At 55.8% G+C, this 21,612-nt stretch overlaps 3 protein-coding genes across 9 annotated transcripts in view; 2 read left to right on the top strand and 1 right to left on the bottom strand.

The window, feature by feature from the left end:
• Nucleotides 1-1,972: 1,972 nt before the first annotated feature.
• On the top strand, nt 1,973-5,776 carry LOC117646114 (nucleolar protein dao-5-like). 3 transcript variants are annotated; one of them, XM_034386830.1, is made up of 6 exons: nt 1,973-2,099; nt 2,244-3,943; nt 4,021-4,131; nt 4,225-4,393; nt 4,478-4,615; nt 4,695-5,776. In XM_034386830.1, the coding sequence occupies exons 2-6, from the start codon at nt 2,339-2,341 to the stop codon at nt 5,507-5,509; spliced, it is 2,838 nt and encodes a 945-aa protein (XP_034242721.1). In that variant the 5' UTR covers nt 1,973-2,099; nt 2,244-2,338; the 3' UTR covers nt 5,510-5,776. The 3 variants fall into 3 exon arrangements, with proteins under 3 accessions (XP_034242721.1, XP_034242719.1, XP_034242720.1); XM_034386828.1 differs by having other exon boundaries at nt 2,012-2,164; XM_034386829.1 differs by having other exon boundaries at nt 2,037-3,943.
• Nucleotides 5,777-7,946: 2,170 nt separating this feature from the next.
• LOC117645706 (isatin hydrolase-like) lies at nt 7,947-10,228 on the top strand. Its single transcript, XM_034386042.1, has 6 exons — nt 7,947-8,032; nt 8,109-8,273; nt 8,456-8,577; nt 8,956-9,174; nt 9,256-9,438; nt 9,801-10,228. Exons 1-6 carry the CDS (start codon nt 7,986-7,988, stop codon nt 9,983-9,985), a joined length of 921 nt encoding a protein of 306 aa, XP_034241933.1. The 5' UTR covers nt 7,947-7,985; the 3' UTR covers nt 9,986-10,228.
• An 85-nt stretch (nt 10,229-10,313) lies between these two features.
• LOC117645705 (elongation of very long chain fatty acids protein AAEL008004) overlaps nt 10,314-21,612 on the bottom strand; it is a 37,801-nt gene continuing 26,502 nt past the window's right edge. For 2 of the 5 annotated variants that reach the window (XM_034386039.1, XM_034386038.1), the window contains 8 exons: nt 19,096-19,176; nt 18,836-19,026; nt 15,273-15,356; nt 14,667-14,723; nt 13,237-13,342; nt 12,662-12,798; nt 12,375-12,545; nt 10,314-12,083 (listed from right to left, as the gene is read on the bottom strand). In XM_034386039.1, the coding sequence (XP_034241930.1) occupies nt 11,877-12,083; nt 12,375-12,545; nt 12,662-12,798; nt 13,237-13,342; nt 14,667-14,723; nt 15,273-15,356; nt 18,836-19,026; nt 19,096-19,153 (1,011 nt within the window). In that variant the 5' untranslated portion in view covers nt 19,154-19,176 and the 3' untranslated portion in view covers nt 10,314-11,876. Of the gene's footprint in view, nt 12,084-12,374; nt 12,546-12,661; nt 12,799-13,236; nt 13,343-14,666; nt 14,724-15,272; nt 15,357-17,237; nt 17,319-18,835; nt 19,027-19,095; nt 19,177-20,789; nt 20,903-21,612 lie in introns of those variants that run through there. The other 3 variants (XM_034386040.1, XM_034386037.1, XM_034386041.1) reach the window with 3 other exon arrangements.

The raw sequence follows: 21,612 nt of genomic DNA, 5'->3' as shown, positions 1-21,612 counted from the left end.
AGCCAAAGAGCGCGCTGCACTCATCTGCATAAGCGGCGGCTGGCCGGCGGCATGGAGAATGGTGGTGCTGCGTGGCGTGTGCCGTTGGTGGCGTTCCCACCCGCCGCACAGTGGACCAGAAGACCGGCGGAGGCGGCCAAAACTCCAGACGCGTTTTGAGCTCCAGAGTCGCTAAATGGGACTCGAACCGAACGTGTGACCCCACCAATGGATTGCTCGTTCGGAGAGCAATCCATTGGTGGGGTCACACGTTCGGTTCGAGTCCCATTTAGCGACTCTGGAGCTCAGAACGCGTCGAGACTTTTGGCCGCCTCCGCCGGTCTTCTGGCCCACTGTGCGCCGGACCTTTTCCTCTCTCATCCTTGGGGTTCCCCGGCCCCACCTTCTCTCTCCTCTCGCTTCCTGCCGTCGACGGGGACGTCCACGGGGACGTCCTTTGCGGCCGAGCCGGTCCTTCCAGTGTGTTTTTGTGCGGTTTGCTGACTGATCGGCGGCGAAAGGACCCCCGCCGCGGTAAGATTCCTTCCGAGCGAAAATTAAGCAGGCTATGCGCTGCTCGGCGCTACTACGCTAGGAGGCGGGATTCCCAGGGACTCCCACGCGTGAGGGAGGCGCCGCGCTGCCGCTCTGGAGACCGATTCCGAGAGTCGTTTTCGTCGCTCTGTCTCTCTCGCACCCATACGGTACGCCCCACGAGTGCGAGAGAGACAGAGCGACGAGAACGACTCTCGGAATGAGTCTGCTGCCGCTCTCCGTGCCGGTGATGACTGCTTCACTGCGGGCTCATTCCGCGCGGCAGGTCCCGTCGCTCTGTCTCTCTCGCTCCCCTACGAGACGCCTCGCGACCGAGTGAGAGAGAGACCTCCCGCTCACTCGGAATCAGTCGTCTACGGCAGACTGATTCCGAGAGTCGTTTTCGTCGCTCCGTCTCTCTCGCACCTGTAGGGGACGACCCATGAGTGCGAGAGAGACAGAGCGACGAAAACGACTCTCGGAATCAGTCTGCAGCTGCGGCGTAGTAATTCCGTCCACCGTCCCGGAGCCGGCTCGGCTGCCGGATCGGCCGACGGGACAGCGACAATGCCGACAATGTCGCCGGAGCAGAAGGTCGAAGGGTCGCGGTTGGGTCAAGTTCGACGATTTGGCTTCCAAAGCAATCGGGCGCGCTTACGGTGGCGGTGCAAGGTGCAAGCGAACTGGGCTTTCCCCCCACCACACTGGAAAAGCTACTGCGAGCGACGCGGCGCTCTCGGCCTGCACGGCGATCCGACCCGTTCGCAGTTTGCAGTGTCGGTGGCATAATCGAGTGTGACTTTACATACGCGTAATGCGAGGCCCGTTGGCTCTAATCGCTTTTTGATAGACCTTTCCGGGCTAAGCTTCTTGTACAATAACCCAATCTTTGCGCCGCCACACTGTAAGACCCAACCTATTTGCAGCGAAATGGCATTAAACTCGTTGTTGTTGATACTCCAGTAGACACCGAGTTCAATTCCGTTTCGCCACAAATGAGCTGGATCTTAAAGTGTGGCGGCGCAAAGATCCGAGTGTACTGAACAAGTTGCTTAGCCCGGAAAGGTCTATTGCGCTTCGATTGGCCGTCCCGCTGCGACAAAGCTTTCGCCGGTCTGCTCTCGGGTCGGGTCAGTGACAGTGTGGCAGCGCAACGGAGCGTCTTTCCTCAATTTGCCAGCCTTGGTCGGGTCTTTCCCGCTCTCGTGAGCGGAAGGAGGATGAAGATGTCTCGCTTTGAACGCGACTCGGAGCTTCCGGTCTCCGCCGGACGACAGATGCTTATCTCCGCCCGCAATGCGCGGGTCTCCGCTGGTCTCCGCCTCGCCCCGCTCAAAAAAAAAAGTCGTCGGACTCGGAATGGAACCCTCTGACCGCGATGCCGTTTAGTTCAAAGTAGCCACTGTTTCCCACCTGCCGCGACTTCCGGCCGGCCGGCGATACTCCGCGCTCGAGGGCCGGCCGCGCGGCGCGGCGCGTGGAGCTTCGGACTTCCGCCGCCGCCGGACGGTGGCGCTAGCCTCAGTCTATTTGTGGAAGGCAGCGGCTGGCCGCGATGGTGTCCGCGAGTTGTTTTGAAATCACACGTGTGTTTTTGGTGCAATAACATTTACGACTGTGTTCAATTCTAGTCGCATGCGGGCGATCGGTGGTGGGTGCCCCGTCCAATCAGCTGTGTTTTGGCAGCTGCAGTCAGGCTTGTTACCAGTTTCGTCTTCTGCTTGTCGCAGCTCCATGGGTAACCTAACCTAGCGGAACGTGGACCAGAAGTACCGCTTTCGGGGCCGTGTGATTGCGACTCCCCTGCCGGCCTCAGGAAGCGAAAATGAAGTTCCCGACGCAGCACTACGACGACTCGAGCGACTCTGACGTCATCCCGCCCACGCCGGCCGCCAAGTCCACGCCACTGGTGCAGGGCGGCCGAGGGAAGCAGTCCTCGTCCTCGAGCGCCTCGGCCTCTGCGGCGCAAGCGACGCCCAGGACGGCCAGCCACCACGCCAATGACAGCTCGTCCGAGGACGAAGGCTCTCCGCAGGGCACGCCCATGGCCAGGGCTGTGGCTCTGAAGAGGGAGCCCGTCTCCAACTCCAGCAGTGGCGAGGACGACAGGGACACCTTCAGGAAGCAAATCCTGGCCCGTATGGGCACGGTTCAAAGCAAGAGGCCAGACCATACCATGTCAGCTTCAGAGGAGTCTGACGCTGAAGATTCAGATGCAGATACGACCACTGCGCCGAAGCAGCAACAGCATCAAGATGATAGCAGTGAGGAGAGTGATGATGACGACGACAACGGGCAAATGGCGCAAAAGGTATCTGCAGTTCATGTCAAACAGGAGAAACCTAGTGCTTCTGAGAGTAGTGAAGAAAGCGAGGATGAATCCAACGAACACGGCAAAGCCAATGCACATACTGCCGCTCATGGCTCTGACGACAGTGAAAGTGAAGAAGAAGTGGAACGAAAACCTGTCATATCAAAATCTCGTCATGCCCCCGACAATGATTCCTCCAGCGATGAAGGTGGTAGTGATGGAGGAGAGGTGCAGAATAAATCAGTTTCTGTGAATACTCTCAAAAGAAAGACTTCAGATGTGTCATCAAGTGAAGATGATGAACCAGCGTACAAACCATCATCCAACATCAATTCTAGAAAAGATTCCAGTGAAGACGAATCTAGTGAAGATGAGGAACCTCCTCCTAGACCAACATCAAATATTAATTCTAAAAAGGATTCCAGTGATGAAGAATCAAGTGAAGATGAAGTACCACCTCCTAAACCAACATCAAATATGAATTCTAGAAAGGATTCCAGTGATGAAGAATCAAGTGAAGATGAAGTACCACCTCCTAAACCAACATTAAATAATAATTCTAGAAATGATTCCAGTGATGAAGAATCCAGTGAGGATGATAAAACTGCCTCACCAAAGGTTGCCAATGATGCCTCTAGTGACGAGGAAGTTGAACAGAAACCTGTCATTACAAAATCAAATCGAGTTCCTGACAATAATTCCTCCAGTGATGAAAGTGACAGTGAAAGGGAAGAGGTGCAAAGTAAATTGGTGTCTATGAATTCTAACAGAAGAAAGGCTTCTGATGATGTGTCATCAAGTGATGATGAAATGGTGGTAGCAAAAGCAACATCTGCTCTACAGAACAGCCGGCAACGCACATCAGACAGTGAAGAGTCAGAAGATAATGACATTTCTTCAGCACCCCGGAATCAAACTTCTGTCCAGCCACAGGAATATTATGACTCAAGTGAAGACGAACAAAATAATGAGCCCAAACAAAAAGTGGTGCAGAAAATTGATTTTGTTGAGCTTCCAAAAGTAATCCAAAAAGTTGTACCCTTGCTCAAACCAACTCCAACACCAATACCTAAAAAGCGCACAGCAGTACCTAACTGTGAGCTTAAAGGACCAGCCTTGGTTAGTAATTGATATTTTTTAAACTCAAAATAATTTTTTTATGCATTTTGATCTTATCTATCTTTATGTTTTGACAGCTAAAAGAAACTTTTAAGAATGATGAAAAGCTGGAAGCTCGAGATGCTTGTCTTACTGTGGAGGATATTGGAAGTGATGAAGAGATATGGCTTCTTCAGTGTCCTCAATCTGTAAGCATAATGTGTATCTTACTTCATTGATGTTCAACCTTTTTTTTTTAAGACATTGCACATGTATTTATGAGATAAATTTGTATTTTTCAGATGGACATTAGTGCATTGAAGAAACAGAATATAAATCTGTCTGGGGAAAGTGATATCCAATTAGAAGATGGTCCCTTATTCAAAAGATTCTCTATCACCCCACAGCAGAATTCAAACGATTCTATCAATTGTTTACTACCTCAGAGAAGTAGCAGACATTATAAGATTTGTAAGTACCTTCAATTTTTTGACTAGAAGATTTTCAACTTGAATTTCAACCTGATTTATATTTTCCTCTTTTGACAATATTTAGCTTGCCTGCCAATTAAGGGCAAGATTGTTATCAATGAGCACATCCATGTCCCCAAATTGCGGTTGCCTGCCACAAGTGGAAAGGATCCTGTGCCGTTTCCAACTGGACTCAAAATTCGCCATCCTCTTCTTGGACCTGGTTTGTGCTTCACTGCATCTGCTGAATTACGTATTAATAATAATAAATAATAAAAATAATGTATATCATAAATTTACAGAGTACAAGAAACATTTGGCTGAAGCAAGAAAATCAATTCAAGAGAACGCCCTTCTTAACAAGCAGTCAAACAAGAAAAAGAAACACAGTTTGGATAACGGTTACTCTGACAATGAAGGGTCATTTGATCTGAAATCTCAGTCACATGGAAAAAAGAACCGGTCAGTCAACCAGAATGAATCAGTCCTGTCTAATTCGAAAAGCCATAGTAGTTATAATGATGAAGGGAGTAGTAAAAAGAAAAGAAAATTGTCCTTGGATGATAATGAAGAAAGTGGTAAAAAGAAAAAGAAATTGTCATCAAATGTGAATGATTTTGTTAACAATAGTTTTCTGGATGACATAGTTCAAAAGAAACGCAAGAGCTCCAAGCGAGAATCAATTAGTGAGAGCAGCCTAAATGAAATGATAGACAGAGAGGCAGGTAGTAAAAAGGATAAATCTTCAAATAGGAAAAGCTCCCTTTTGCCCGATGAGAGTTCTCATGATGTGTCTTCCAAGAAAAATAAATCTAAGAATGGAAGTGAGGTGGGGAAAGAGCGCTCCTGGCATGTTCCTCAGGAAGAGGAAATTCCTGTTAGTGTACTAAGTAACAATGATTCAATATCTAAATCTAAGAAAAAGAAACGTAGCAAAGACCTATTAGATCCTTTAGAAATAAAACAAGAGAGACTGGACTATTCTGAAAATGGAATTTCCACAACCCCAATTAATGAAGCTAAAGCAAAAAAGAGGAAAAGGAAAGAATGCGAAGAGGGTAGTGTACCATTGGACCCTTCTCAAATACCATCAAAGAAAAAGAAACACAGCGTTTAAATTTTCTTGAAGGTATCTGTACACGGTTGGGATTACATTTTAATTGTTAACTGAGAATTATGGTTGAAACTTTTCTGCTTTGTTAGCTAACTATTGGGTCTTCAAAATTATTTTGAAGTTAATGTAATGTGTTTCACTGAATTATTTTCAGTCCTTTATTGTTGTGATTGTTAAACTTTATTGTGCCTTAAGTTTGTATAAACTTTGTTCACATATTTTTGATAAAATGTGGTATGTGTTTCATTAAATATGAAATTTTGATTACAAGTCCAGTGTTGTTTTGCCAACCCTCTCTCTCCCTCTCCTTTCAAACGACAACAAACTGCGAATCTGCGACGGTGTTCGCACGGCCCATCGCCCTCTCGCCGGCTGATTCCGAATGGTGATCGATTTCCTCGCTCTGTCTCTCTCGCTCTCTCGAGACGTACCGGAGGGCTGAGAGAGCGTGTTGTTTGAGCTAGCCTGCCGTCGAGCTCGCCGCGCCGAATCGGCAATCGCCAATTTGGCCGTGGCGGTTCGGGCTTCGGGCGGAGCGAGCGGAGAGGCAAGGGAATGCCCGTCTGTACACACTGCCGCGCCGTGCGATAGGCCCGGCGTGGCACAGTGGGCCAGAGACCGGCGCAGGCGGCCAAAACTCTAGACGCGTTTTCAGCTCCAGAGTCGCTAAATGGGACTCGGACCAAACGTGTGACCCCACCAATGGATTCCTCGTTCAGAGAGCTATCCATTGGTGTGGTCACACGTTCGGTTCGAGTCCTATTTAGCGACTCTGGAGCTCACAACGCGTCGAGAGTTTTGACCACCTCCACCGGTCATCTGGCCCACTGTGCGTGGCGTCCGAATCCACTGCTTGGCGCCAGCAGGCCTCGCCGCCCACCGCGCACGCAGCCCAAGTCGCGCCGCGCCTCGCAAAAGCTCGCAGACCGGAACGGAGTACATGTCGCCATGCAGGAGCACCGCACGCGGCAGCGGCACATGCAGAAGTACAGGCTCATGCCGAACAGTCATTTCGGCGCCGTGTCTCTCTCGCACTCACGGCTCGACCGGCAGCGGGTGCGAGAGAGACAGAGCGACGAATCCAGGCCGCGCGATTGCCCGCCCGTCTCGGCCATTTTGGGCCTGGCTCATAACCGAATGGAGTGTGAAAACTCGTCCCGGAAATGGACAGCGGAATAAAGCGCGCAGTTAGGACTTCCCTGGCCGGGCAGCCGACGCACCGCGGCGCACGGAGTCACGGACACGGGCGGCGCACAGTGGGCCAGAAGACCGGCGGAGGCGGCCAAAACTCTAGACGCGTTTTGAGCTCCAGTGTCACTAAACAGGACTAGAATCGAACGTGTGACCTCCACCAATGGATTCCTCGTTCGGAGAGCAATCCATTGGTGGGGTCACACGTCCGGTCCGAGTCTCATTTAGCGACTCTGGAGCTCAAAACGCATCTAGAGTTTTGGCCACCTCCACCGGTCTTCTGGCCCACAGTGCGGCGCTAAAAGTGCCACCCTGAAAAAACGCCTAATGACGTTTCAGCCGGCGGCCCCTGCTCCTGCGTCAGCGCGTCACCGGCCCGGAGATGCTGCCCGCTGTCGCTGCCGTGGCTGTCACCGCACTCTCCGATCTCCGCGGCTTTGTTGGGCCTCGCGGTCCTCGCGGTGCTGCAGCAGGGCCAGGGCCGTGCTGGCGGTGTGGCGGCGTGGCGCGGTGCTGCGGCGTGGCGCCTCGCGGGCTCAGTGCTCAGTGCTCGCTTTGGCGCCCGGAACGCGAACGCCGAGAACGCGATAGCGCCGAATGGCCAGGCCAGGCCGGGCAGTGATACGCCGCCGCGCCGCGCAGCACGCCGGACCGCACCGGACCGCCCTGCGCGCCGCGCGCCCGCGACTCCCAGCAGGCCGTGCAGGCCGTGCCGCAGGCTGCAGTCGACCGAGGTGAGGAGGCGGCCGTTGTTGGCGCGCCGCAGCAGTCTTGATTAGGATCTCCCCGCGCTATCCCGCTTCTCTCTGTCTCTCTCTCTCTCTCTCTCTCTCTCTCTCTCTCTCTCTCTCTCTCTCTCTCTCTCTCTCTCGCTCTCGCTCTCGCCTCCCCGACGACGCCGACCTCGTCCATGTCCTCCACCACACAGCTTGTCCGCGAACAAGGTGCGCGAACATGCCGTCTCGCTGTCTGGGTCACCATGCGGTGATGCGCTCATGCAGTTTCGGCTGCTGTACTTTGCCACCTTGTTTGGGAACCTGGAGACGGCGGCGGCCGGGTTCTTGCGTGGGCCGGCGTGGGCGTCCTAGTCAACCGGCTCGTCTTGTCTCGTCTTGTAATTACTCTCCGTGTCTTTTCCCCTTCCCCGACGGCCAGACATCGACGGCGGTGTTCGCGTCCGCGGCGTCCGCGGCCTCCGGGGCCTCCGGGGCCTCAGTGGAGGACTGATTGCCGCGCCGTGCTGCTGCAGCGCGCGCCGTCCCTCCCCGCCGCCGCCAAGACCGGCGCCATGCTCGTGAAGTGGGCGCTGCTGGGCCTCAGTCTCGGGCTGCTCCGGTAAGCGCACCCGGCACGGCCGGCACTCCGAGCCGCTGATCTCGGCGACTTGACTCACAGTGATGTTGTTCTCCAGCGTGGAGGCGGGGCGCGGCCGCGGGTCCCCCTCCACCACCACCCCCGCGCCGCCACCCCTGCCGGGGCCTGTGGACCTCACCCTGGCGCTGGACCGCAACGCCTCCTCGCCGGAGCAGCCCTTCACCGTCACCAAGAACGCGTCCGCCTGGGGCGAGTTCGGCTGGTGAGCGTTAGGACCGCGGTTCGAATCCGCGCACATATTTTTTCCCCGTGTTTGACCCGGCTGCCTGCGGTTCCCCGCGACTCCCACAGCACGGAGTACCACACGCGGAGAGGGGGAGGGGGTCTTGGCTGCCCGGCCGGCAGTAGTGCCCCACGTGCCTCACGCGACAACCTGTGTTGCAGGACGTCGACGCAGACCTCGTGCAGCAGCGGCCAGGCGGGCACGCACATGCAGGCGCCGTACCACCTCAACGAGCACGGCTGGAAGGTGGACGAAGTGCCCTTGGAGAGGCTGCTCGTGGCAGGTGAGGGGGGCAGCCAGCTGCGCCGCGGAGGAGTCCCATTTTTTCCAGCGGCATGACGATGATGGCGGGAGAGGAGGGAGGGAGGCAGCTGAGTGATTCTGTGGAAGGCCCTTCTCTCTCGCACTCGTGGGACGTCCCGAATGGGTGCGAGAGAGACGGACCACTGCGCGGTATCACTTTGTAGAGCGCGAGGCGAGGCAGGCGCCCGGCGGGTAGGCAAACCAACGCACAGCGCTGTGGCGCGGGATTGACGGCGTTACCATTACCATTACGGGCTAGACCACGACTGATCGTATGTCGTTTCGGGCCCGATGCTCGCCTGCACTGCAAAACGAGACATGGCCGTCCTTACTACGGTCGTTGTCGTTGCTTCCGCAGCGGTGCTGCTGGACGTGTCCGCCGAGGTGGCCGCCAACGGCAGCTTCCTCCTCACCGCCGACCACCTCATCGCCTGGGAGAAGAAGCACGGCGGGCTGCCCGACAACTCGGTGCTGCTCATCAACTTCGGCACGTCGGCCCACGGCGGGGCGCGCGGCGCGTCCAGGAACCCGTCGGTGACCACCACCGCGACACCCAGGACCACGCCGCTCAACCCAGGTAGCCGATGGCGGCTCTGCAGAGGGGTTCCACCGTTCGTCGCGAGTTTACTTTAAATGCCACCTTCTCGCGCGTTCCCAGGCCTGTCGCAAGGCGCGGCTGTCCATCTCACTACACTCGGCCGCGTGGTCGGCGTCGGCGTGGACCTGCCCGCCCTGGACGCCGTCGGGACGCCGCGCGGCCGCGGGGAGCCGGCGGCGCGGGCGCTCATGGCGGAGAATGTGTACGCGCTGCTGAACCTGGATCTGAGCCGAGAGTTGCCAGGTGTGCTGACTTGACTCTGACCTGATGCATCACAGTGAGCCAGAAGACCGGTGGAGGCGGCCAAAACCCTGGACGCGTTTTGAGCTCCAGAGTCGCTAAAGGGGTCTCGAACCGAAGGTGTCACCCCACCAATGGATTGCTCTCTGTACGAGGAATCCATTGGTGGGGTCACACGTTCGATTCGAGTCCCGTTTAGCGACTCTGGAGCTCAAAACGCGTCCAGAGTTTTGGCCGCCTGCACCGGTCTTCTGGCCCACACCTCTCCAGCACAGTCTTCCTGATCACTCTCACCGCCCCCGCGGCGGCCAAAACGAGCTTTTCTATCCTCTTGCTAATTTGAGACCTTTCGTCTGCCGAGCCAGCGAAGGGCTTCTCGCTGCTCGTGCTGCCTCCCAAAGTGCGCGGGGCCGCCGTGGCGCCGGTGCGCGTCGTCGCCACCACCAGGTCGCCGTCGCCGTCCCGCGCGGCAGCCGCGGCCGTCCTGCCCAGCACCAAGATGGCCATCGGCACTGTCCTGTGCCTCTACCTCGTGCAGCGCCAATCGTAGCCCCTTACGAGTCTTTTTATATTTTCCTCTGATTTCTCTTCTCTAAGTTACTGACTAGCTGCAAACCAAGTATTATTTTTATACTGTTAGTATTTACCTTATTATTTGCTTGTTGTGTTTTGTTTCTTTTTGTCTGTTTTCTGTGCCAATCATTGTGATAGTTTAGGCATTTGAGTGTCGAAAGGCATTGCCCAAATAAATTTGTGATGCTCTTACTTTACAGGGAATGATCACAACTTTCAATTTGTCGTAAAAATTTATTCCTCTTCAAAATTAACCCTTTTTTTTACTCTGAACGTTCAATATAACAAATAAATTTACAACAAGGTATGTTTTTAGTAACATTTCTATTATTGCTTTAGTTGGAAACATTTATAATGATGAACAACTCAATAGTGACATAACAACTGATGGCAATTCATTAAAATTCATTAAAATCTTTACAAATGACAAAAATAAAAAAGACAACAGGAATTTGTATACATTGTTATGGTCCCTTAAATGGACATTTAAGTACAAAATACACTCACATCTATATTTATTGATTCTCTTTTCGATAGGAAGCTGTGACCGACATACATTTTTCATAAAACAACAAATAATAAAAAATGTAAGGAGATTCTATAACAAAGGTTCAATTTGGTTCAATAAATAAGATATCAGTTTGCCACATAAAGGAATGATAGTTGACGAAAAAATGATCTTGTGAAGTAGGGCAACCAGCAACAAAACAAGTCTGAGGAAATGGATAAATATCACAATGAACTCACTATCCTAATTGCGAGTCCTTTTAGGTTCGCATGGTTAACTGTTTTATAGGCAGTTCATCCACATCTTCCAAACCCCGCTTGGTTGCGGGGTTTTGAATTACAGGTACCCGTAGGCCATAGCGTAACTCAGAATTCTCCAGTTTACAAACAGATGAAATTGTTGAAGCAGCGTTGTTTAGGGCTTCCATTAACTCTCCACATGTCATTGAAAAGTTTGCTTCGATAGAAATGACAATGATGGCTATGACATTACAATGACTGGCTCAAGGAACAAACACACAAAAGATGCTTGATCAGAATTAAAATATTAGCCTACTTCCACACAGTCTCAGACATGGTTCTTAACTACGATAAAACTATATACAGCTAAATAATTGATTGAAGTTAGGTCTATAAAAGGTAGCAAAACCAATGTTACAAGATACAAAATCTTAAATAAATTTTCTATCAGAATTCAATACATTTCTAAAAAAAAACAGAAAGAAAGAAATCAACTTGCAATTTTTAAAAATCTGAATGAAATTAAAACAGACAACACATTACGTACAAGGGGAGCACATTCATTGTGGAGAACTGAGAGCACACAAACCACCCGCCCCACATTCACTTAGCTATTCTCTATCAAATAAATAACTTGAACGCGGACTGACAGTCCAGGCTGGAGCCTGACGGCGCTCTCCGCACGCAAGGTGAGCAAATGAAAAACAAAAACAAGTTTCCATACTAAACACGCACCAACACATGTATCACATTCACACAGACAGTCAATCACACTAACTCGCATTCATCCGTCGCGCACACACACATATACGTACACACATTCTCACATAATACACACACACACATTGACAGAGACTTACTTTCATCCTTTCAAAATTATAGCTCTGTCACACAGTCGCAAATGAGCAAATAGTTCTCAGGTCGTGGCGCAAATGTGGTGATTAAAAATACAATTAGGGGAAAGGAGAGGGAGGGGAGAGGAGTGCAAGGGAGGGGAGGGTGTGGCGGCCAGGGCGGGCGCCAGGGCAAGTGGCAGAGGGCGCGCCAGGGGCTGGTCCTGGTCCTCGCCAAGCTGGTGGTGGCGGTGCCCGAGTGCCCCTGGACGTCCCCGGGGGCGCCTCTCACGCCGTCGTGCCGTTGGTGGTGCCGTTGGCCTTGCCGTTGGTGTGTCGGTAGTGGACGTCGCTAGCCAGGTCGCCGTTGATGTAGTAGTCGGCGGCGCGGGGCTTGGTGGACGCCGTCGGCGCGGCGCCGTTGGGCGACCCGTTCTTGGCGCTGCCGTTGGAGGCCTTGACGTCCGCGCTGCCGTTGGCCAAGGCGTTGGCGGCCTGCAAACAAGTCCCGTTTTCAGACAAAAAAATCCTCGCGGCGTGGTATTTGAACCCAGGGGCGGTGGAATGCGCGGACAACACGTGTCGTCGGGCCTTTGGGCTTTTCCGAGTCACGTGTCCACGTCGGCGAGTCCGTCGACTAATGGGCAGTACGCCCCGGGCACCGCACTGCCAAGCCCAGCCAAGCCCAGCCAGGCGGCATGGTCACTTCGATAAGGAGAACCCGAAACCCCCCACCTTGACGTCAGTGGAAACGAAATGTAGTGTAATGAAGAGAAATGCACGAACCTTGAGCCGGGCGGCTTCCCGGGGCTTCCTGTAGCTGGCGTCGTAGTACTCCTTGAAGAGGAACCAGAACATGACGGCGTGCATGCCGATCCACCACACGAAGGCGCGGGGGTAGTTGCAGTCGATGAACAGCAGCTGGAAGGCGTGGACCATGATGGCGACGAACTGCGCCTGCAGGAGCAAAAAGGCAAAGGCGAAAGTGGTCAAGGAGGCGCACTAGTGTTTGGCCATCGCCGGAATAGTTCCAGCCATCAATATGTCGCCGAGGCGGTCGGCGTGACCCTCACCATCTGCAGGACGGTGATGTATTTCTTCCACCAGAGGTACTTCTGCACCTGGGGGCCCAGGGCGGCTAGCAGGTAGTACGTGTACATGATGATGTGGACGAAGGTGTTGAGCAGGCCGAAGAAAGTGCTGTGGCCACCTGCGGACAATGCAACGGTGGCGTTAGGACGTGCGTCAGAGGCAGGCGAGGCAGGCGATGGGAGAGCACTGCAAGGGCAATTAAAGTTTGAAGGGAGTGTCGGCAGGGCTCCACTTGAAACAGCTTAGCGGCAACCGGCAGGCCGATTCCGAACTGCTCTGTCCCTCTCGCACTCATGGCGCCCCCCATTGGGGTGCGAGAGAGACGAAGCACTGCAGGACAGGTGCCGGCAGTTAGCGCCGGCTTGGACTCGGCCACCGCCCACTAAACTGATATACGTGCGAACTTGGGAGCGCCAGCCCAAAACACAAAGGCGGTGCGCGGCGTGTGGCGGCAACGCAACCGCCGCGGACTGCCGGCGCGGCGCGGCACGGGGGCCGACGACGGGGACCTACTCCCACACGCGGCCGCACGCGGTGAGGCCGGCGCCGCACTTACCGGGGGTGAACTTGACGCCGAACCAGACGCTGAAGGGCATGATGCCGTGGTGGATCACGTGCAGGGTGGACACGTTCTTGTGCTTCTTGCGGAGGATGAAGAAGAACTGCAACCAGAGGCACAAAAAAGGTGTGTGAGAAACGCAGGTTGCAGGACGTTGTCTATGAGGATGGCCGAGAAGTTCATCGCCCCGGCCTGGCGCTGGCGGCATGCTGGGCGCCGTGACGGGCTGGGCCGGGCTGGGCGCGAGGCCGGCGGCGTGCCCCGCGCCTCCAGCCGCCGCCAAGCCGCCAGGCCGCCACCGAACTTGACCCTGGCTGCAGCGGCACGGCGCGGCCCGCCCCGCCCGGCCCAAACCCGTTCCCGAATCCCGACCGGTCATCTCAATAATAGTCCTGTTACTGCCCATTCAATCAGGCAAACCAAAAAACGCGCACCGCGACCGCCAAATGCTTTTCCCATTCCAGTCGCACAGATCGACCGACCGACCGACCGCCCCTCCCCTCGATTGCGCAAGAGAAAGCAACACCACCGTTCATTTCATTTTTTGCCCCCCATCTCGCGACTTTGGCAGTGTCGAAACGTCCAAACGCACCGCGAGCGCCACCACCGCCAACGGGGAATGACCATCGTCCAGCCCGTCGCACCGTCGGGCCGAGCCGGCCGAGCGCAGACGGACAGGCAAAAGTCTCATCGCGAGGCTGCGGGGAAATCCCCCACTCCAGATAGCAAACGGCCACGCGGACATCGCCGATTCAGGCCGAGTGCACGCGCCAGGCGCGCCGGGCTCCTCCAGGACGAGCAGGGAATGCAATGACGGGCAGACAATGAAAAACCACAAAAGTTGCGGGGGAGGGGGAAGGGGGAGGGGGAAGGTTAAACGAGTATAATGCCGCGATATCGGTTGGCGGGCCGCGGTCGTCGCCACGTCCGGCCGGCACACTGCTACTGCCGCCGCGATGACGCGGCCAGAGCGAGAGAGACGGAAAGCAGGAAGCCTTCCTCTCCTGCACCACGCCTCGCGACGCCTCGCGACGCCTAGCATTCGTCTTGGGGAAAACAGCCTCGCGGAAACGAGCGCCCGATAAATCGACAAGGACGGATTAAAAACAACTGACGCGGGGTCCGGAGGTTTGGTCGGTTTTCCGGGACCGGCGGGTTTTATTCCGCCGGTCAAATGCGTAATTATATCGTGCAGTAAAAGGCGAGAGGCGCGCGGCAAAACACCGGGACGGTCGGGGAACCGTCGGGGAACCGTCGGGGAACCGTCGGGAACCGGGAAGCAAGGGTTCGGCCGGCGGGTGGCGCGGCCAGGCACGTGGTCCAGTCCAGGGAGTCCAGAGGGTCCAGGCCGGTCGACAAGGCACGCGGGCGCCCACAAGACAGATAGCTACACGCGCACAAAAAAAAAGTAAAAAAATAATCCTTACCGTGTCGAAGAATTCCGTGAACTTGGAGAAATAGTACCACCACGAAGCGTGCACCATCTGGAAAATTGACGGTGGTTACAGTCGGTGCAAGGCACGGGGACGGCCGAGCCGCCGCGCAACGCTCTAGCAGCCATTGCGGGGCGGCTCACCATCCGGAGTTCAATAAAAGACAACAACATAACTTCACAAGCGGTTATTGGTCAGTCGTTACTTGTTAGAATGGAAATATCTCGAGAGTACTGCCGGCCTGCCCGCGCAGTGGCCATAACCGCTGGCCGCAGTGTGCGCTTTTTTAATTGAAATTTTGTCGTTATTTGTCTGAAATATGAAAGTGGGTTGGTGACTCGCAAGCAAGCGCGGGTTCACGTTCTCGGCTGGTGCAACTAGAGCAACAGAAAGTTGCAAGCCGGGCGGGTGGGGCGGGGCCTCCACCAGAGTAGAGCATTCTTTATACAGCACGTCCCTTGCACACATCTCGTTTGCATTCAGGGAAACCGAGCCGAACGAGTGCCCATGCGGTGCTGGCACTATGTACATCGCGACACGGTGATGCCGCCTCAGCCTGCACGCCACCACACTCACAGTGCGTGCGGCCGAGCTACTCACCCTGGTGCCAGACGGACTGTCGGAAATATCTACCGGCTGACAGCGGAAACTATAATCGCCCGTAAACCAACCCGAAATGCCTATCTGCAAAACATTCCACGCGAGGTGGGCGATGAGACGTGCAAATGGGAAACAAAGCGATACACCACCACAAACGGCAAGGCAATGCCGAAGGCTACACTGTCAACTGTACAACCGTCCACCATCGTCATTCAGCGATACAGGGGCGTCGCTGAAACATGCCAACAACACGGCACTCTCTTCCAAGTGATGAAGCAGCAATATGTACACAAGCACAGTCAGTAGGGCTAGGGTCAGTTGGGGTAATTAGGGGACACGGGGTAAAAATGGGACAGCTGATTCTTAGTCAAAGGTTTGACATTTTTTGAACGCATGACGTACCAAAGGTGATGTTTTTACTGAAAAAGCAACATTTGATACGCCACAAATTCTAAAATCTCGATTCTTGACTAAGAATCAACTGTCCCATTTTTACCCCGTGTCCCATAATTACCCCAACTGACCCCAGACAGATCATGCGCAGCTCCCCCGAGGTGACAAGTGCAGCCACAGCCCTCGCGGCCACGTGGCCGACGGACTGTCGTCTCGGGAAAGCCTCGCCAGATCCGACGAGTCGCAACAAGTTCACAAAATGCAAAGTCTCGGTCGCCTGTTCATCCTACAAAAAGGAAAAAAACGGCAAAAAAACGAGTTCTGGCAGCAAAATACATATTCATCTCTCGGCGACTGAAACAATTGGAAACTAAAAGCTAATGGCAGATAATCAGTATGACGAGGCCGCCGGTTGGGATGGGCGTTAAAAACGAAGGTCGTGCAAACTACAAACTAGCACACTAATTGTTATCAAAGTTGCCACCAATGTTAGTTCACATTCTAAAGCTGCTATCGTAATAAAGAGCCCGGCGATCGTACGAAACTCAAGCACATTCGAGAAGTGTACCGCCAGTGGAAAAAGGAGAGTCGATAGACTCCCGCCCCTGGGCTTCTTTTGGGCAAGGGGGTTTCTTTTGCTACTACGACTTTGTCTCCAACACAATAAGAGTTGGAAGAGCTCGACAAAAACTCGAAATTTCAATTCGAAAAGTAAAAACAATCTAACCACAGCGACGTTTGGCGACTCCACTAGATACTGCTGCTACGCACTCGAAACTAGAGAGTTCTCTGCAGGGTCCAGGAGCCTGACCGGTCAAAGGGTTGTGGGTGTGCGCGTCTCCGAAACAGCAAGGCATCATCACCGCCACCAGGGAGCGACGAGATGATCTGTTGCCGTTCCGGGGACAAAGACCCCCAGCCTCCAGCAATCGCCGAGGTCCCTGAACCCTGGAGGTTGGCTTCACTCACCCTGGGCCTGGAGCCGCATCCCACATCCAACGTTCGCAACAGAGAACACGGTTCAGTTAGGGTCGTTCTCGGGGGGAACGCAAGTTATACAGGGACTTTCCGGGAGGAAACCAGACACATTCATATGTACAGCATGTCAGCACAAGGAGGCGGTCCCACCACAAAACCACGGCATGCTAAACAACAACCACCCCTGGAACCGGGAGTGCGAGCAGAGGCGCCGCTGAACCGAACGCGTTTCGAACGCCACCACTCGGTTTGACTTCTTGAAGGAGTTCGTTCTTTGCCTTCCAGTTTAGCGGGGCCAGCTGCCCCTCTCCACCGACACCAGCATGCCGGATCAAACACCTCGGCCGGGACGGAGAGACAGTCCACCGAACACGCCAACCCAAGCGTCTGCATTTCGGAAACGGCGAGGAGCAACTCGATGAATGAAAGTCCGCGGGAATGCCTTAAAACTTGAGTCATCCCATGCATAGTTAACTTTCACCGTTTCCGAGACGCACACACACGAAGGTTGCCGTTTTCGTCAATGAGACCACCCACTCCCCGGCCGGGGGCCACGACATGTACATCATGCCCTCCTCGGGACACGGACATTACCCTTGTGGCGGAAGGGGAATCGGAGTAGTCAACCGGCTGGCATCGCAGGGAGTACTCGCCCCACCAGCCTCCCATCAGGCACTGCGGCAAAAACATCCAGTTGGGCACCTCTCACACACGCAGTCACGCACGCACACACACACACGCACTCTCACACACACACACGCACGCGCGTGCTATCGGTGCATCCACCGTGAAACACGCGTGTTATGCGAAACAAACTCAAATGAGAATTAGTACACATCAAGGCGAGGCGGCGCGCTGCCGGCGGGCGGCGGACTCGGCGCGTCGTCGACGGGCACCTCCGACGGGAGGCTCCCCCGGCGCCGACGCCGCGTCCGCGCCAGCCGGACAGGCCTCCCTCGCCGCCACCATGCACCCCCTGGTTAAGGCCGCAGACGTCGCCGCGGCCACTTTGAGTCACGGAAGCACAGACAAACGGGGGGTCAATCACAACGAAGCGAGCCCAGCGAGGCGGGAAAGGCTTTGCGAAAATGTGGCGGTTCGGATGACTCAAGAGCCGCCGTAAAACGAGGCGGGGCGCCGCTCGGATCGTCTTCACAAAAGTCTCATTAAAGGAATGGGAGCAGACAGCCCGCGGATTCCTTGGGCCCCCTGCGGCGCCAGCCACGCCAACTTGCAGTGCTGCAACGAGAAGGCTTCGCGCGGCCCAGGCGGCCAACGCGGCCAACGGCGAGGTCGCCGGCAGATCGCCACCGCTGGAACGGCGCCACCGCGACACGCGTCTCGCCACCTAAACAGTACACTGCACCGGGGGACTTTCCTGGAAAAAACGCTTTTTTAACTTGGCGCCGGCTTCGGCGGCGTGCAGCGACCTGGCAAACAAGGCACAACCAGCGGCCGGTAATACAAAACAAAGCCAGCAAATTCAATCCAAATAAAAACAAAGGAATAATTTAAAACAATAAGGTAAAAACGAAAAACAAGGAAAACAAAACAATCGCGAGACGTCACTTTTCTTTTGCAAAAGTTAATGCGGTTTAAAAATACAAAAAAATAACAACCGTTCCGTAAGTAGTAGCAAAAATGCGAGGGGGCAACCGCTCTAGAAATCTTGTGTCCCCTTAGCGCTAGAAATCTTTGGGAAATCTGAAATCTTGCCCCCAAAAAGGCCAAAAACAAGCTAATTTTGGGCGGAATAACGGTTAAAATCTTGCGAAATCCGACGAAATCTTTAGCCTTTAGAAATCTTGTGTCCCTACACATCCAATGTGGTTGCTCCCTCGAGCAAATGTGTTCTCTCTTTTTTGGAAAGCAAAATAAATTGCTCAAGTTCGAAAGGATAAAATAAAATGAAACGTACTATAAGAAGTTGTCTTCTTTCGAATAAAATAATAAAAATGGAACCAGTCCGCGCCACATAACTCAGGGCGCGACTCGTCGCGAGCGATTTGGAGTGACACCGGTCCATTCATCGGGTCGGCCAGCTAGCGCAGCAGCGCAGCTAGCAAAGCGAGCCGCCGGCCGTCGAGGCCGTCGGCGGGGGACAGGGGGGCGGGGGCGCGCCAAAACCAAAACGTCGTTTCGCTCGAGACCGGTCGCGAGGATGCCTCCACTCCGCTCGGCGCTCGGCTTACCTCGTAGAACAGCCACGTGCTGAACAGCACTTGGAACAGGTTGTAGTAGATGAGCACTTTCCGTAGGTTGAAGGGTTTGCGGTTCTCCATGAGCCGGGGGCCCAGCACTTTGACGATGTACACGTAGGACAAACAGATGGCCGCCGTCGTGAAGGGGCTCCCCATGAGGAACCAGTTGGTGGATCGCTTGTCTGCGACACACACACGGCGTTACAATCGGCCAGGCTACGCCTCACAGTCAGTCCAGAGCGGTGTGTTACCTGCATATCTGTCGAGCGTGTCGTGTAACGCGTTCCAACCGCTGACTAGAAGCGCCATGGCGAACGAGGTGGTTCAAACGTCTGCAAAAGCAAGGAAAGGCAAACGACTCGTTAGCGCGCCGCCACAACCACAGAGGCAATCCGAGAAAAACCACCCGAGAGAGTCCCCCAGTCAGTCAATCAATCAATCTTTCCGTCTAATTCAGTCGTCGGACTGTCGAGCCTTCGCTGCCTTTGCGCAACGCACCGCGATATTTGCCCGCGGCCACGCGGGCCCAGCCGGCTTGGACAGTCACACACACACACATTCACACACCTCGCGGCCGCCAAACCACAACATGACACACTCCGCCTCGCTCGCCGGGAAATACACATGATGCACGCAGACCGCGGAATTTTTCATGCCTGTCTTTTACGGCTCCGCGGCGGCGGCGCGCTTAGCCCGAGCCTGGCTGAGCCAGGCGGCGAAGTCGCGGCGCTGGCGGCGCTGCGCCGTGCTTCGCGCTTCCCCGCTGCACCTGCGACCTTGCAGCGAGGGCTCTTGGCCAATGGGGCTCCCAAGGCGCTTGGCCAATCGCGCACACACTTTTGTCCGGGCGCCAGCCACGCCTGGCCACGCCTAGCCACGCCAGCCACGCCGCGGCACGTCATGTGTACCGGCCTCGGTACCGGACAGGCGGACGGGCCGTGCGGACGCCGCCACGCCGCCACGCGGCCATCGGCAGGACATAGTGGGCAAACTGTCACCCAAGGTCAGGGACTCGGCGAGGACGGCGGCGAGGGGGGCGCCCCGTGAGGCACGGCGCGCCGGCAGCCAGAGGCGGGCCGCCGTGTCTCGGCAATTCGATCATCAGCAGCATCGCAGAGATCTTTAAGGTCGAAAATGATTGAGTCTGGCGGTGGGCGGGGCGGGGCGGATCCTGGAAAGCGGCCGACTCGGCTCAGATCGGATTCTCGACGGCGACAGCCCCAAATTGGCGCCGAGGCCGAGTCGTTCCCCTGCACTGTAGTGGACGCCCAGCTCGCCCAGCTCGGCGGCCGTGCGCCATTTGCCCACGGCCACTAGCCTGGCGAAACCACCGCGCTGGACGGGCCGGCTGGGCTGCTGGCCGGCCGGACTGGGCGGCGACGCGGCGAGCGGCGGCGGGGCTTGCTGTCTCAGCGTTCGCGCCGTTCGCGCGGGGTGGTGGCGGCGGCGCGTCGGGGGCTGCAGAATGCCTCGTCAGGCCGCAACAGGTGAACGAAGGCCCCCGTCAGGCCACGGCCAGGCCTGACACCAATCCAATGCGCGCCGTGCGCCCTGGCGGCCCTGGCGCCACCAGACTCCTCCATGGACCGCCCCCGGCCGGGGCCCAGAGGGGGAAGGCCAACAGGAGCACGCCGCCAGCGCCCCCTGCCAAGGGCCCCGCCAAGGGCCCCGCCAAGGAGGGGCCGGCGAAGGGCCCCCGCGAGCACGGCAGCACGAGGTGCTAACAGGGTGAGAACAAGTCCACCGCTCTAGCTCGGCTCTAGCGTCGCAAGGCCGCGGCACGGCCAGGAGGTTACAGACCCAAGGACGAGAACCCGCACATGCAAGCACACTCCAACAACTCTCTCTCTCACACACACGCATACATACACAAACGCGCGCACACGCACACACACACACACTAGGGCGCCGGCGTGGGGCACCAACGCGGCGGGGCGGCACTGACCGATTCGGACCGTCCACTCCGAAGTCGCAGCGAAGACTGGCGACTGGCGGCGACCCTCGACACCACGCGGCGCAAAGTCCGGGCAGGGCCGCGACGCGAAGCGACGCGCGGCGGGGCCCCGGCGCGCCCCTCCACCGGCCGGTGCGTTTGGCGAAGCTCCGCGCGCTCCGCGACTCCGCGCTCCCCAGCGGCCGGGCCAGGGGCGTGGGATGGGGGCGGAGGGGAGGGAGGGGCGGAAATTTGCTCTCATAAACATCACAAAAAATTGTTTTGAAAGGAACCATTATTGAGGCGCAAAGGAGCGGCTTGATCACTCCGGGTCGCCATGGAATGAAAATTCAGCACAGAGTGTGAAGGTTCTTAGGAGGGCGTAGGGGGACCGTGCGAGCAAGGTGGGTGAGAAGGAGCCGCCTTACGCACAGTGGGCCAGAAGACCGGCGCAGGCGGCCAAAATTAAAGACGCTGTGCTTGTTTCAGAGTCTCTAAACAGGACTCGAAACAAACGTGGTGACCCCACCAACGGATTCCTCGTTCGGAGAGCAATCCATTGGTGGGGTCATACGTTCGGTTCGAGTCCCATTTAGCGACTCTAGAACTGAAAGTCCGCACCGGATTTTGACCGCCTCCACTACTGGTCTTCTGACCCAGTGCGCGCCCGCGTCGCATCCCCCGACCATGAAGTGGGCTCTAGTCTCGACGGGGCGGGCCTTACAAAGTGCGACATCGTGGCGCGGCGCGGCACGGCACGGCACGGCACGCCAAAGCAGGCAGGCCGTCTCGCGCATTCACAAACACAGGTGAAGCAGGGTTCAGAAGGTCGGGA

This window comes from Thrips palmi, unplaced genomic scaffold (genome assembly GCF_012932325.1).
Source record: "Thrips palmi isolate BJ-2018 unplaced genomic scaffold, TpBJ-2018v1 HiC_scaffold_19, whole genome shotgun sequence".
Lineage (NCBI taxonomy): Eukaryota > Metazoa > Arthropoda > Insecta > Thysanoptera > Thripidae > Thrips > Thrips palmi.
This window is presented reverse-complemented; position numbering and strand designations above follow the sequence as displayed.

Coding starts and splice junctions, on each gene's coding strand:
- LOC117646114 (XM_034386830.1), top strand. CDS start 2,339: ATGAAGTTCCCGACGCAGCACTACGACGACTCGAGCGACTCTGACGTC. Junction 3,944..4,020: donor AGCTTAAAGGACCAGCCTTG/GTTAGTAATTGA, acceptor ATGTTTTGACAG/CTAAAAGAAACTTTTAAGAA. Junction 4,394..4,477: donor TAGCAGACATTATAAGATTT/GTAAGTACCTTC, acceptor GACAATATTTAG/CTTGCCTGCCAATTAAGGGC.
- LOC117645706 (XM_034386042.1), top strand. CDS start 7,986: ATGCTCGTGAAGTGGGCGCTGCTGGGCCTCAGTCTCGGGCTGCTCCG. Junction 8,033..8,108: donor CTCAGTCTCGGGCTGCTCCG/GTAAGCGCACCC, acceptor GTTGTTCTCCAG/CGTGGAGGCGGGGCGCGGCC. Junction 8,274..8,455: donor GCCTGGGGCGAGTTCGGCTG/GTGAGCGTTAGG, acceptor CCTGTGTTGCAG/GACGTCGACGCAGACCTCGT.